Source organism: Salmo salar, chromosome 10 (assembly GCF_965601325.2).
Source record: "Salmo salar chromosome 10, fSalSal1, whole genome shotgun sequence".
Taxonomy (NCBI): Eukaryota; Metazoa; Chordata; class Actinopteri; order Salmoniformes; family Salmonidae; genus Salmo; species Salmo salar.
The window spans coordinates 81,840,190-81,855,073 of NC_138300.1; the positions used below are offsets into that span (position 1 = coordinate 81,840,190).

At 40.4% G+C, this 14,884-nt stretch overlaps 1 protein-coding gene across 1 annotated transcript; it reads right to left on the reverse strand.

Annotated features, from left to right (window-relative positions):
• Positions 1–9,265: 9,265 nt before the first annotated feature.
• On the reverse strand, positions 9,266–12,685 carry akr1d1 (aldo-keto reductase family 1 member D1). Its single transcript, NM_001146486.2, has 8 exons — positions 12,457–12,685; positions 11,852–12,019; positions 11,509–11,625; positions 11,248–11,325; positions 10,725–10,847; positions 10,339–10,614; positions 9,792–9,874; positions 9,266–9,705 (listed from the first exon to the last, which is right to left on the reverse strand). Exons 1-8 carry the CDS (start codon positions 12,547–12,549, stop codon positions 9,663–9,665), a joined length of 981 nt encoding a protein of 326 aa, NP_001139958.1. The 5' UTR covers positions 12,550–12,685; the 3' UTR covers positions 9,266–9,662.
• Positions 12,686–14,884: the final 2,199 nt, after the last annotated feature.

Consider the following 14,884-nt stretch of genomic DNA (forward strand, 5'->3'; position numbering starts at 1 on the left):
GGAACCACCAGCTTTCATATGTTCTCATGTTCTGAGCAAGGAACTTAAATGTTAGCTTTTTTACATGGCACATATTGCACTTTTACTTTCTTCTCCAACACTTTGTTTTTGCATTATTTAAACCAAATTGAACATGTTTCATTATTTATTTGAGGCTAAATTGATTTTATTGATGTATTATATTAAGTTAAAATAAGTGTTCATTCAGTATTGTTGTAATTGTCATTATTACAAATAAATAAATAAAAATCGGCCGATTATTCGGTATCGGATTTTTTGGCCCTCTCATAATCGGTATCGGTACCGGCGGTCAAAATCATAATCGGTCGACCTCTAATATGCTCTACTGCAGGTTGATTAATGAATGTGTTTTTGCATATACATTGATTGAGTTATTGATTGATTAATCTTATGCTACACAAAGATAAATATACATTTCTCAACTAATCCAATCAGTTAGTTAGATTTTTTACACCCTTTACTGAAATGGTTGTTCCAGTTGAAACCTTTACAGTCTTTGTGAAGGCAGGTTGTGGCTGAATAAACATTCCAACTGTTAGAAATATCCTAACTCTGGCTGGAATACAACAGGAATAATTACAAATCACTTTGCAAACCAGCATAATGTGACTTGCAGGTAGGGTTGCACATTTCTTGTAACATACACAAACATCCCAGGTTTTCCAGAAATCCCGATTTGGAAAAGTCTTGGAAACAGGAGGGAATAAGCAGGAATGCCTTTAAGCAGGATTTTTTGAAAATCTGTGAATTTAGCAAGCCTACTTGCAGTCCTGATGTACCCTGTAACCCATGAATTTCAGGCTGTTGTATTAGCGTAAATCTAGACCTCAAATTTAGGCCTTAAGAAATATTTTATGTATTGGCATAAAGAGTTTCATTTTAATGATAAAATGCTACATGCCCAGAACTGAACATGAACAAATTAAAGAAAATGTCTCCGTCACTGACAAATACAGTCATGGGTGGTAACTCTACGATGCACTCGAAAGGCAAGGCACACTGGGAAATGATATTGGAGGCGTGGCTTAGTGGGAGAGTGGCTTTCAGATTGTTATTTTGGCCACTGTTTATTGGAAGTGTTGTACCAGTTTAACTTGTCTATGGTAGAGGTACATTTTTGTCACTGTGGTTGTACTGTATAAAGGCAAAAAGGCACGCTGCCTATGGGAGTGTTTCATCAGGTTTTCATCAAGGATCTCACTGTACTTTGCTCCCTTCATCTTTCCCTCAATCCTGACTAGTCTCCCAGTCCCTGCTGCTGAAAAACATCCCCACAGCATGATGCTGCCACCCCCATGCTTCACCTTAGGAATGGTGTCAGGTTTCCTCCAGACGTGACGCTTGGCATTCAGGCCAAAGAGTTCAATCTTGGTTTCATCAGACCAGAGAACCTTCTTTCTCATGGTCTGAGAGTCTTTAGGTGTCTTTTGGCAAACTCCAAGAGGGCTGTCATGTGCTTTTTACTGAGGAGTGGCTTCCGTCTGGCCACTCTACCATAAATGCCTGATTGTTGGGGTGCTGCAGAAATGGTTGTCCTTCTGGAAGTTTCTCCCATCTCCACAGAGGAACTCTGGAGCTTTGTCAGAGTGACCATCGAGTTCTTGGTCACCTCCCTGACCAAGGCCCTTCTTCCCCGATTGCTCAGGTTGGCCGGGCAGCCATCTCTAGGAAGAGTCTTGGTGGTTCCAAACTTCTTCCATTTAAGAATAATGGAGGCCACTGTGTTCTTGTGGACCTTCAATGCTGCAGAAATATTTTGGTACCCTTTCCCAGATCTGTGCCTCGACACAATCCTGTCACGGAGATCTATGGACAATTCTTTCGACCTCATGGCTTGGTTTTTGCTCTGACATGCATTGTCAACTGTGGGACCTTATATAGACAGGTGTGTGCTTTTCCAAATCATGTCCAATGGTGGACTCCAATCAAGTTGTAGAAACATCTCAAGGATGATCAATGGAAACAGGATGCACCTGAGCTCAATTTCGAGTCTCATAGCAAAAGGTCTGAATACTTATGTAAATACGGTTTTTCTGTTTTTGTTTTTTAATACATTTGCAATCATTTTGAAAAACCTTTTTTGCTTTGTCATTATAGGGTATTCTGTGTAGATTGATGAGGAAAACATTTTATTTAATACATTTTAGAATAAGGCTGTAATGTAAGAAAATGTGAGTCTGAATACTTTCCGAAGGCACTGTTTGTGGTTGTCCCACCTAGCTATCTTAAGATGAATGCACTAACTGTAAATCGCTCTGGACAAGAGCATCTGCTAAATGACTAAAATGTGAATGTAAATGTACCTGTGGAGAAAGCTACTATCTGGGGTACAATTATGTACCTATTAGTAAAAGTACAAAGGAGGCCCTTACAGGGAACCACCTCAGTGACAAGCAGTTGTACCCGTTTAGTAACAAATGTAAACCTTTTTTTTCTGAGACTGTAGTGAGAGAGATGGGACTGCGTTCAATATTGTGTTCCGTCTAATAGGTCTAACTATATATACTGAATAAAAATAGAAACGCAACATGTAACAATTTAAAAGATTTATTGAGTTACAGTTCATAGAAAGAAATCAGTCAATTGAAATAAATGAATTAGGCCCTAATCTATGGATTTCACATGACTGAGCAGGGGCGCAGTCGTGGGTGGGCCTGGGAGGGAATAGGCCTAGCCACTCGGTTGTCAGGCCCACCCATTGGGGAGCCAGACCCGGCCAATCAGAATGAGTTTTTCCCCCACAAAACGGCTTTTTTTTTACAGACAGAAATACTCAGTTTCATCAGCTGTCTAGTTGGCTGGTCTCAGATGATCCCGCAGGTAAAAAAGCCAGATAAGAAAAAACATGTTTGATTATGTGTGTGTGTGTGTGCGTGAGAGAGTTAGGCTACATGGAGGGAATTATTGGCTAGTTTGGTTCATCAGGCTGACACCCAGTCCTCTTATTGAGGGATGATGTAGTTTTGGCAATGTGAAGATAAGAATTCCGGAGTATGGTGTCTGTTAGGAAATGTACTACGTGAAGTGCGGCAGTGAGGAAGGTGAAGGTTATTGCAGTGTCTCGTGTTATATACAGATGGATGGATTTCAGAATGAACCTGGAACAATCCATTGTAGGGGTTAAGGTAAACTGTCTGGGAGGCATGAGTATTTGTAGATGAAAGTGCATAATTGGAGTTCATTAATGTCATAAATAGACAAGATATTGAGTTAAACAAAGGTGCAGATGGAGCCAGTTAATTAGAAGAGGTGGCTAGTCTAGCAAATGTCTTTCCTATGATGAGTAATTGTGTGGGTATGAGGCGTATGTACTGGCCCAGACAATATTACAGTAAATGAGATATGGGTAAACTAAGCTACAGTATAGAGATAGGAATCAAGCCTGATGAACCAAACCTCTAATCTTTCTGATGATACCAACAGATTTCATCACTTTGCTACAGACAAATTGAATATGATCTTTCCAGGATAACTTTTCATCAATTACAACTCTGAGGCATCTAGTGGATGTGACTTGTTCCTTTTTTTTTTCATTCCCAACAACGAGATTCTGGCTCTTTTTATATATTTACAATATTTCTCATTATTACTAGTGAATACAATAAAGATGGATTTTCTTTTTACATTTAAAGATCATTTGTTTATCTGGAAGCATTCAGACAATTTGGCCATACCTGAGTTGGCTTCATTAATTAGTGAATCAAAATGATGTGATCAAATCAAATTGGTATCATTAGCAAAGAGAACGGGAAGTACGGTAGAAGACATCGCAGCAAGGTCATTGATATAGATTAGGAATAACAAAGGTCCCGTTATCAACCCTGTGACACACCACAGGACATCTTGGCCCTGGTAGATGCACAGCCGTTTGCATGAACAAATTGTTCTCTATCATAAACAACCAATTATACTGTATGAATAATCATGAAAATGGTAATCAAGGAAAGGGAGATATCTGGTCAGTTGTACAACTGATTGTGATGCTGAAATGTGTCCTCCGCATTTAACCCAACCCGTCTGAATCAGAGGAGGGCTGCCTTAAATCGACATAATAATGCAATTTAGAAAGTAATATCATGATCAACGGTGTCAAATGCTTTGGATGAATCTAAAAAGATGCCAAGAGTGTGTTCATTGTTGGTGTAACGATGTGCGCTGAGAGTCGGGAAGCAAGTTCAGGGAGTGAGTGGTTTAATAAATAAAAGCAACAATGAACACGAAACACAAACACACCTACATGAAACAGAGTCAATAACACCTGAGGAAAGAGCCAAAGTGAGTGACAGATATAGGGAAGATAATCAAGGAGGTGATGGAGTCCAGGTGAGTGTCATGAGGCGCAGGTGCGCGAGATGATGGCGACAGGTGTGCGGGATAATCAGCAGCCTGAGGCCGGAGAGGGAGAAAACATGACAGTTGGTAAGGGCTGTAAAGTTGCAAAAGAGCCATATCTGTGGAGTAGTTTTTACGAAAACCATATTGGTGCTCATATAGAATACAGTGTGATTTAAATGTTTCAACATTCTCTTATTCACCAATTTTGGGGGGATTTTAGAAAAACATGGTAGTACAGATATTGGGCGATAATTTGTAAAAGATCTTGGATCCCCAGATTTATAGAGGGGGACCATTTTGGAAAATGTTTGAATCTTTAGGAACAATACCAGTTTGCATAGATTTGGTGAAGATATACTGTACGTTAGAGGCTCAGTAAGCGAGGAAGACACTGATTTCACCAATGAGGCATCAATCTCATCATGACCTGCTGCTGATATCATTAAGTTACCAGTTACCTCCATCACCCCCGTTACATCTGGAAGATCAAACTGAAGCAGAGAAGGGAAATGTCCCTTAATGTAATCCAAGGGATTTCTATCAGTTTTCTAAATTTTCTTTGACAGAGTGTAACACACATTCACAAAAAATTTATTAAATTCACATTGAATAACATCAGGTTCACTATAGGTCTTATTTTCAACAATTTACATTTACATTTACGTCATTTAGCAGACGCTCTTATCCAGAGCGACTTACAACAATACATTGAGATGGGATAGTTGTAGATGCCTTTTTCTTATTCAACAGTTGATTGAGGATTTTCCCAGTTGCCATCAAATTATTTAAGGATTCTTGGAATTTGTTAGTAAAATATATTTTGGGGGATATGTGAAGTAGATCAGTAAATTTGTTCTTACACTGAACATTAATTTATCCGGCAACAGCTCTGTTGGACATTCCTACAGTCAGCGTGCCAGTTGCACGCTCCCTCAAAACTTGAGACATCTGTGGCATCTGTGTTGTGTGACAAAACTGCACATTTTAGAGTGGTCTTTTATTGTCCCCAGCACAAGGTGCACCTGTGTAATGATCATGCTGTTTAATTTGCTTCTTGATATGCCACACCTGTCAGGTGGATGGATTATCTTGGCAAAAGAGAAATGCTTACTAACAGGGATGTAAACAAATTTGCGCACAACATTTTAGAGAAATAAGCTTTTTGTGCGTATGGAACATTTCTGGGATCTTCAATTTCAGCTCATGAAACATGGGAGCAACACTTTACATGTTGCTTTTATATTTTTGTTCAGTATAGATACAGTACAGACTGACACACACCGACATGCCTGTACATATGTTGGATCTTAATTTGACCACCCTGTTGCAGGTAGTTAACATGTGTAAAAAGTATTCTGAAGTTTGTAATTTCCACTTTTAAATTTCAGACTTAATTTTCCCTTACAAAAAATGTATCAACCCCGACAAAAATGTCCATTAATTATAATCCACATAATAATTAACATTCCCTGTTGCTACAGGTTATTTTGCTGCTGTAGAAAACTGGCTCAAAATAAAATCCTACATGTGTAGCCTGCGGGTGCGCTCACACACGCAGGCACACACACACACACACACACGCACGCACGCACGCACGCACACACACAAACACCAAAGAGCCCCATCCCACCCCATCCCATATTCCTTCAGTCAAGTGAGATTTCTAAGCTGTCTGCACTGACTGATTGTAATTAAAACATCACTCCTGCTTAGTGAAGCCCCTGCTCCCAAACACATCCCTGATTCAGCTCCCAGAAAACAGTCTTTATTCCCCGACCGGATCCCTTCCTCACAGGCCCAGCACACCATTCACAACATTTTCCCACCGCAGGGGGCTAGAGTGGCCCAGTTCAGGGCATTTGTTTGAAAGTCGTGGGTCTTAACAATCTAGAAGCCTTTTCTGAGGCTGATGTGTTTTGGTCTTTTGTGCTTTGCAGGTTCTTTTGGGGTCAGCGTGTTTTTTCCTTTCTTTCTACCCCCATTTTTGTTTTCTTTTTCAAATTGTATTATTATTCTAGTCAAAGACATAGAAGTTTGCTTTCCCACAACCTGTAGTTGTTTGACTTTGTTGTACTTGTTGTATTCAGGGTCTTGCAGTGACCGTAAATTAGAGATACAGATTGGCTTTGTCAGATAGCTATCTATCTATGTGGAATCAACAAATGATCTATCTGCATAATAGATTTTACTGTACTTCTTTACTACGTCTATTCTAGTGTTCACTCACAGTGCTTTACACTGCATTCTACCACCAAACTGCTTCTAGTTCATAATATGTGCATAGAGATTCTTGACCTGTATATCATTTACAACAGAACTGACTAACAGACAGAACTGAATAGTAGACAGTCTATAGCTCTGTACAGAAGACAGCAAGGACAGCAACTTACATAACCAATACTATTGTCTATGAAATTGTGTTTACCTGATACAACAACCCATTTAACCTGCCAAAAGGGTGGGATGATGTTTCATCAGTAGTTGTAACCTTTGGCAGAGTTCTCTTAATGCTTGCTTCTTGTAGTAGCTTGACATTGGATCCTTCATCTTCTCATTTCACTGTGTGCTGGGTCACCATGACTCAGTCCTTATACAAGGACCTAGTGAGCTTCTTCACGTTTGTATTGGCGGATTGCAACCCACTGACAGATGCATACACCGCCACCTACTGTACTGGAGTGTGAAGCCAGTCACGACCTACCAGTATATTCTCCTAGCTAACCCTGAATTTCTATTCAAATCAAAAATAATTCCCTACAAGTCTCACGACTCCCATCACCCCCACCCAAAATAACAACCTGAACAACTGAACAACCTCTCCTTTACTACATCATACATTCCACAAAATAATAATACATGTTCAACCTTTTCCTGTACCATACCGCCATTACACATTCCTGTACCATTCAATCCTGTATGCCCTAACCCCATCCTATACAGCGTCACTTCCTCCCGTCGGTTCCCATTATATGACACTATTTCCTGTACAGATTTGAACTAATAATCCCAACAGGATACATCTATAAGTACAGTTGAGAGGATTGTTGGTTTGACCATGGGTATGCCAAGATTGATCAAATAGAATGACCATCCCACTGGGCACATACGTCAGTTCAACAGTTTAATAACTTATTTACTTTTAATTGAGTTGTAAACGAATGTGAATTCAACATGGAATCAACAAATATTTGAACCATGTCATTGGAATTAGGTTAAAAAAAAGATATTGAAATTCCTTTCAACGGTATCACATTAAATATTTTGCTTGAACTGACGTGGAAAAAACGTTGATTCAACCACTTTGTGCTTAATGGGATAATATCAAATACTCCATCCACTACCTCAAGTGTATATGATCAGTACAATTTTGTTTTAAAGGTCGACTTAGACATGATAAAGGGAGTCAGGACAATGTTAGATGTACAAAATGAAAGCAAAACAATTGCTTCAGGTCACCATAGTTCAGTCGTTCAGTGCTGTTTGCCTGTAAAGCTTAATTAAATTTGCCCGCACATTCCATTCTTTAAAATATGTGTCAAGACCTTGTCCAGAATAATTGTCACACTTGGTGATTTCCACCGGTCTAAAAAAGCACAAAGAGAAAAAGGTGTCAACAACATTTCCTTTCAGTTTCCTGCTGTTCTTCACTGTACTGCCACAGGTTGCTGATCAGAGTGTGAATGCATCCCAAATGACAACCTATTCCCTATGTAGTGCACTAATTTTGACAAGGGCCCATAGGACTCCAATAGGGCTCTGGTCAAAAGTAGTGAATAGGCTGCTAATTAGGACTCACTCTGTCTGTCAGGCTGAAGACTCTGCCCTGTCTTTCCGTGTTACAATCAGCCTGTCTTGTTCATAACAACCATGCTGTTCATTAGGAGGTTTAAGCATGCAGATCGAGGTCTCCTGTTGTGAAGGCAGGTCGTTTGGGCCTGAACTGTGGTCTGACTGAGACACAGTGGGAAGGTTTGTCCATAAATATTCCCATAGTGCCCTGCTTTATCTTAATTGGACCAATGCGTTGCACTAAGAGGCCATGATGACACATCTAAATGGTTGATGGATGTAAAGTCAGTGGTTGAAAAGCATGTAGTATTACCATGAGTACTCCACACATTTAAAACAATTGGAAATCCAGTGGCTCAGCTGGGCATTGAGGAATATGTCAAACTATGTCAAGTATGGGGACATGTATTACAGAGATATACACTGAGTGTACAAGACATTAGGAAGAACCTCCTAATATTGAGTTGAACCCTCTTTTGCCCCTCAGAACAGCCTCAATTTGTTGGGGGTATGGACTCTACAAGGTGTCGAAAGCGTCCCACAGGGATGCTGGCTCGTGTTGACTCCAATGCTTCCCACAGTTGTGTCAAATTGGCTGGATGTCCTTTGGGTGGTGGACGATTCTTCATACACACGGGAAACTGTTGAGCGTGAAAAACCCAGCAGCGTTGCAGTTCTTGACACACTCAAACCAGTGCACCTGGCACCTACTACCGAAGACACTAACATATTTTGTTTTGCCCATTCACCTTATGAATGGCACACATACGCAATCCATGTCTCAATTGTCTCAAGGCTTCAAAATCCTTCTTTAACCTGTCTCCTCCCCTTCATCTACACTGATTGAAGTGGATTTAACAAGTGACATCAGTAAGGGATCATAGCCTTCACCTGGTCAGTCTATGTCATATAAAGAGCAGGTGTCCCTAATGTTTTGTACACTCAGCATAACAGGACATTATTTTCTATTGAATTGTTGTTTCTACCCTATTACCCCCTATAGGTTAGTGTGTCAGATAAACATTGATTGGTTAGGGTGGTAGCTTGGCCTGAGTAGCAGTCTGTTTCTACTCGCTTGCCAACTACTTGTCACACTCGACCAGTGTTCCCACTTAGAAGTCAGCTTGAAGTGCATTTATTGGTCGAATAACAAACACTAGTGGCAGTGATGTATTAACAGTGTTATGAGACTAGTGTTACATATCAGAATACTTCAGCATATTTGGGATACTTCAGCAGTCTCCGGTTATTATACTTTTTTTAAATGAGTTAAATACAACTAAGGCGCAATAGGGATTGATTCTCAAACAGTTTTTCGTGTCAACTGGTCATTGGTTTTCATACATTGTCAAGTAGAGCCCTCTAGTGGTCTTTTGATGAGGGGTACTGCCTCACAAAATGGCAGAATTAACTCAAAGAAATGTAGGCTACTACAGTATGGTTCCACACAAAAAAAATTAAACATGTTCAGTGAATTTGTCAAGGGTACAGGAATACATGGAGTTATATTGCCAGGCTTAATATTCATCCAGAAATGGGTATTCAGGATGGTCACTCCACCTGTTGGAAAAAGAAACAACACACTGTATCAACACCTAAACATAAAAACTGACTCAATATTGCAGCTACTAAAGTGCAATACTTACATTAAAAGCTCCACAAAACGGATGTCTTTGTTCAGTCCTTCAATTGCTTTCATTTCATCCTCAGTGAGTGAAAAGTCAAATATCTATAACAGAGTACAAAAAGGGGTTATAACTGAAATAGGTCACGATGCAGTATACACTGAGTGGACAAAACATTAGGAACAGCTTCCTCATATTGAGTTGCACCCCCTTTTGCTATCAGAACAGCCTCAATTCGTCAGGGGATGGACTCTACAAGGTGTCGAAAGCGTTCCACAGGGATGCTGGTCAATGTTGACTCCAATGCTTCCCACAGTTGTGTCAAGTTGGCTGGATGTCCATTGGGTGGTGGACCATTCTTAATACACAAGGGAAACTTTTGAGCGTGGCACCTACTACCATACCCCGTTCAAAGGGACTCCAAAGTGGATTTAAAAAAGGATTAAGGACCATAGCTTTCGCATCGATTCACCTGGTCAGTCCATGTCATGGAAAGAGCAGGCGTTCCTAATGTTTTGTACACTCAGTGTATATTAGTGGTTGTTGACTATGTTAAATTCAGCTGAACCTGAAAGTTGTCCTTGATCCTGTGAGCGCTGAAGCTTTTGGGGATGACCACCACTCCTCTCTGGACATTGAATCGCAGGGCCACCTGAGCACTGTTCTTTCTGTACTTCTTTGCTATGGACACCAGGACCTCATCCTCCAACAGAGGAGGGGATTTCAAGTTCACCCAGGAGGCATCCCTTGAAGTGCCTAAGGGGCTGTAGCCGACGATCACAATGTTATTCTGACGGCAGTACTCAAGCAGCTTGGGCTGAGTGAAGTATGGATGGCACTCGACCTGTATTGAAAATATATACAGCACTTATTAGTTATGTGCACAATTCTCAAATGAGGTTTTCCAAATGTAATTGCATTAGCATCTCAGCATTGAGGGAGAGTATGCCCCACCTGGTTGGACACAGGTCTGTGTTTGAGGCCAGGCTTTCTCAGTAGGAGCTCCAGCTGTCTCCTGTTGAAGTTGGAGACTCCCAGAGATTTGACCAGCCCTGCATCTTTGCAGGCCTCTAAAGCCTGTTGGAAGAGAGGAGACTTTAAAATATGTCCATTCATACTGATTTACCAGAATGAGAGAGACATAACCCAGAGAAAAGCACAACACAAATTCTAGAGACTGTGGAGAACCTTGGAAAGTGGTTGACCGCCTATTTATGCCATTGTCCTTGACACAGAGATTAGAGCCAAGGCCATTGAATTGATATTTGTGCCCAGAATATTTACTCTGGGTTTTGTATATAGGCTAGTGCCTACGCTGTTCTAATACTCTGTAATAGATTATCTTTCTTATACTGTTCATTATAACCACCCCATAAGTATGCTGATAGTTGAGATTCCTTTAGCTATTCTAAACACAATTGATTCTGATAATGAGACGATGATGCAGTTGGCTATGGGCCTGGAAGACAGAACTCACCTCCCATGTTGCACATAGGTCTGTATCATGGTAAATATACCGCCCATCCTCATATTTAGGATAAAACTCTGCACCAGGCTGAAATTGAGATACCGTGATAAGAATGACTGACACATCTGAAACATTTTGAGTTGACTTAAAATTAGTTTTTTGAATTGGTCTTTTAAAACTTTTTTGAATTGGTCTTTTACATTGGCTTTTAAGTGGTGGGTGCAATTTCAAACTGACGACTGTAGACTACAGTAGTTATAATCGGTTAACCTTGAATGCAGTGGGCATCTCGATGATGTATAGATCCACATAGTCCAGTTCCAGGGCCTTCAGTGTCCTCTCTAAGGCAGGCCTGACGAGCTCTGGAGGGTGGAAGGTGTTCCATAGCTGAGACAGGTAGAAGTTTACCGGACAAAGATTATCACCTATTCCTGGACAAAAATGCACTTTAAAATGGGAATCTCCATTGAGCATGCTTCTAGTTCTAAATCAAGGACTAGGCATCGGTGCCAGTGTAACCAACCCTTAAAATATAGGCCTACTATGGTTCTGTGAAAGAAAGTTTTAAGGGATGTTGAATTGTGTAAATCAACCAGCAATAAAACAACTTCACCTTTCCACAGTAAAAGATGTCTTCTCTTTTGACGGTTCCATCCGCAATTTTATCTCTTATGGCTTGACCTACTTCGTGCTCATTGAAATACACCAAAGCCCCATCAAAGTGTCTGTACCCCACATCTATTGCATGCTTCACACAGTTTAACGCTGTGCCTCTGGGTGTCTGTCAAAAAACAGAGTTAAGAGAGTGAACTTACATGAAAGAAATAAGTCAAGTTGATTTATATTTTAAACTTAGAGACATTAGGTAGGCCTACTTTGTTCATTACTAGTTAATGTTTAACCAGTCAATCACAGCAGTGAACATGGACCTTGTGCTCATATGAACATGGACTCATTTGATCTTTGATTCTCAAAACGCATTCTAGTTTACAGGTGGTGGACCTCGTCCCCAGGCTAAACGTGAATCCTAATTATGTTATCCAAATCAGACTGTCAGGTATACTCTTGAAAAATGTGAAATTCAAACATTGCTATTCTTGAATACTCCACAAACAATGTAATGTGAAGTTTTTGTGCTGGAGTACATTTTGGCAAATCTTTTTTCCCGCATGCACCTGGTGTTCAAACTGCTCTTTTAAAAAAAAAGGTTTCCCTTACCGTTCGTGGGTCTCCATAAGTCCCCAGTCCAATTAGGGGAATCCGGTTCCCATCACTGAGGGGAACACTGTGTTTCTCAGCAGTAAAGTTCATCTCTGAGTCTGTCTGGACTATGGGAGAAGTGAGGCTAGGGCTTCTTTATGTAGGAAACTTAATGGCTAATGTATTACTGAGCTACCTTTGATCCAGAGTGCAAAATTACCCATCCAGCGCACAGTGCTCTGCTCTCTGTGTCACAGTACAAAATGGACCAGAAAACCCAGGGGAGAAGGACTGCCCCCTCTCATTGAAGCCATAAAGTTCAAGGCCGACTAGGGTAGTACAGGATAATGTTTTCAGAAAGCAGGATCCCCCATTATAGTGATATATTCAAAGTTTTTTCTTTATTTGTACTATTTTCTACATTGGAGAATAATAGTGAAGACATCAAAACTATGAAATAACACATTTGGAATCATGTAGTAATCAAAAAAGTGTTAAAAAAAGATTATTCAAAGTAACCAACCTTTGCCTTGATAACAGCTTTGCACGCTCTTGGCATTCTCTCAACCAGCTTCATGAGGTAGTCACCTGGAATGCTTTTCAATTAACAGGTATGCCTTGTTAAAAGTTAATTCATGGAATTTCTTTCCTTCTTAATGCGTTTGAGCCAATCAGTTGTGAAAAGGTAGGAGGGTTGTACAGAAGATGGTCTTTTACCCAGTAGGGCTAAGTCCATATTACGGCAAGAACAGTTCAAATAAGCAAAGAGTATCGACAGCCCATCATTACTTTAAGACGTGAAGGTCAGTCAATCCGTGATGAAACTGGCCCTCATGAGGACCACCACAGGAAAGGAACACCCAGAGTTACCTCTGCTGCAGAGGATAAGTTCATCAGAGTTACCAGACTCAGAAATTGCAGCACAAATAAATGCTTCACAGAGTTCAAGTAACACACATCTCAACATCAACTGCTCAGAGGAGACTGCGTGAATCAGGCCTTTATGGTCAAATTGCTGCAAATAAAAGGGCAACAATAATAAGAAGAGACTTGCCTGGGACAAGAAACACGAGCAATGGACATTAGAGCAGTGGAAATCTGTCCTTTGGTTTGATGAGTCCAAATTTGAGATTTTGGTTCCAACCGCCGTGTCTTTGTGAGATGCAGAGTAGATGAACAGATGTTCTCCACATGTGTGGTTCCCACCGTGAAGCATGGGGGAGGTGTTAAGTGTGCAGGGGTGCTTGCTGGTGACACTATCGGTGGTATTTAGAATTCAAGGCACACTTAACCAGCATGGCTACCACAGCATTCTGCAGTGATACGCCATCCCATCTGGTTTGCGTTTAGTGGGACTATCATTTGTTTTTCAACAGGACAATGACCACTCACACCTCCAGGCTGTGTAAGGGCTATTTTACCAAGAAGGAGAGTGATGGTGTGCTGCATCAGATGACCTGGCCTCCACAATCACCCGACCTCAACCCAATTGAGATGATTTGGGATGAGTTGGAACACAGAGTGAAGGAAAAGCAGCCAATAAGTGCTCAGCATATGTGGGAACTCCTTCAAGGCTGTTGGAGAAGCATTCCAGGTGAAGCTGGTTGAAAGAATGCCAAGAATGTGCAAAGCTGTCATCAAGGCAAAGGGTGGCTACTTTGAAGATTCTCAAATATAAAATATATGTTGATTTGTTTGACACTTTTTTTGTTACTACATTTTTCCATATGTGTTATTTCATTGATTTGATGTCTTCACTATTATTCTAGAAAATAGTAAAAAATAAAGAAAAACCCTTGAATAAGTAGGTGTGCCCAAACTTTTGACTGGTACTGTGTGTGCGTGTGTGCGTGTGTGTATTGCACCAGATGTATGTCCTTAAACTAGTTATAAAAAATGTGCATACTGAAGAAGTTAAGATAATTTAGTTGCTACGGCAGCCTGCAGTACCTCGAGGCCGTGTCTGAAATCTGTCTTGCCTAGTACTAAAAATACTAATGTGCACTAATAGGATTACATACTATTTAGAATGTACTGTTTATTAAAAACCTTTGCAGAAAGCAACAAATATCAAGATAGGCCTTCTACTCATCCATACCAAGAAGGCATCATCTAATGCGCATTTTTGTATTCTGATTATCAGCTGTTCTCAACCTCAAAAGACGATTCCCTTCCTCATTAGTGTGCAGCGGATTCTACTTGATAAAAAGACAAAATGAATATGACACCTTAGCATTTAAGGTATACTCAATTTTCTAAATTTCCCATAGTAAAACTTTTTTTTTTCTTACATACCCAGAATCCATGCCTCCCCTGCCTTCCGTTTTGAAGACATTTATTTTCATTGTTAAAGCTGCCACTTGAGAATCCGGTGAATCTAATGGATCATTTGTGCTAATATCCAGAGCTTCAAATTGAGTCTTTACATAGGAATGAAGGATGTGAC

Excerpts from the sequence above, each read along its gene's own strand:
- akr1d1 (NM_001146486.2), bottom strand. The coding sequence starts at position 12,549 with ATGAACTTTACTGCTGAGAAACACAGTGTTCCCCTCAGTGATGGGAAC. Across the intron at positions 10,848-11,247 it reads ACCTATGTGCAACATGGGAG|GCTTTAGAGGCCTGCAAAGA; the intron begins GTGAGTTCTGTC and ends CTCTTCCAACAG. Across the intron at positions 9,706-9,791 it reads CGTTTTGTGGAGCTTTTAAT|GTGGAGTGACCATCCTGAAT; the intron begins GTAAGTATTGCA and ends TTTTTCCAACAG.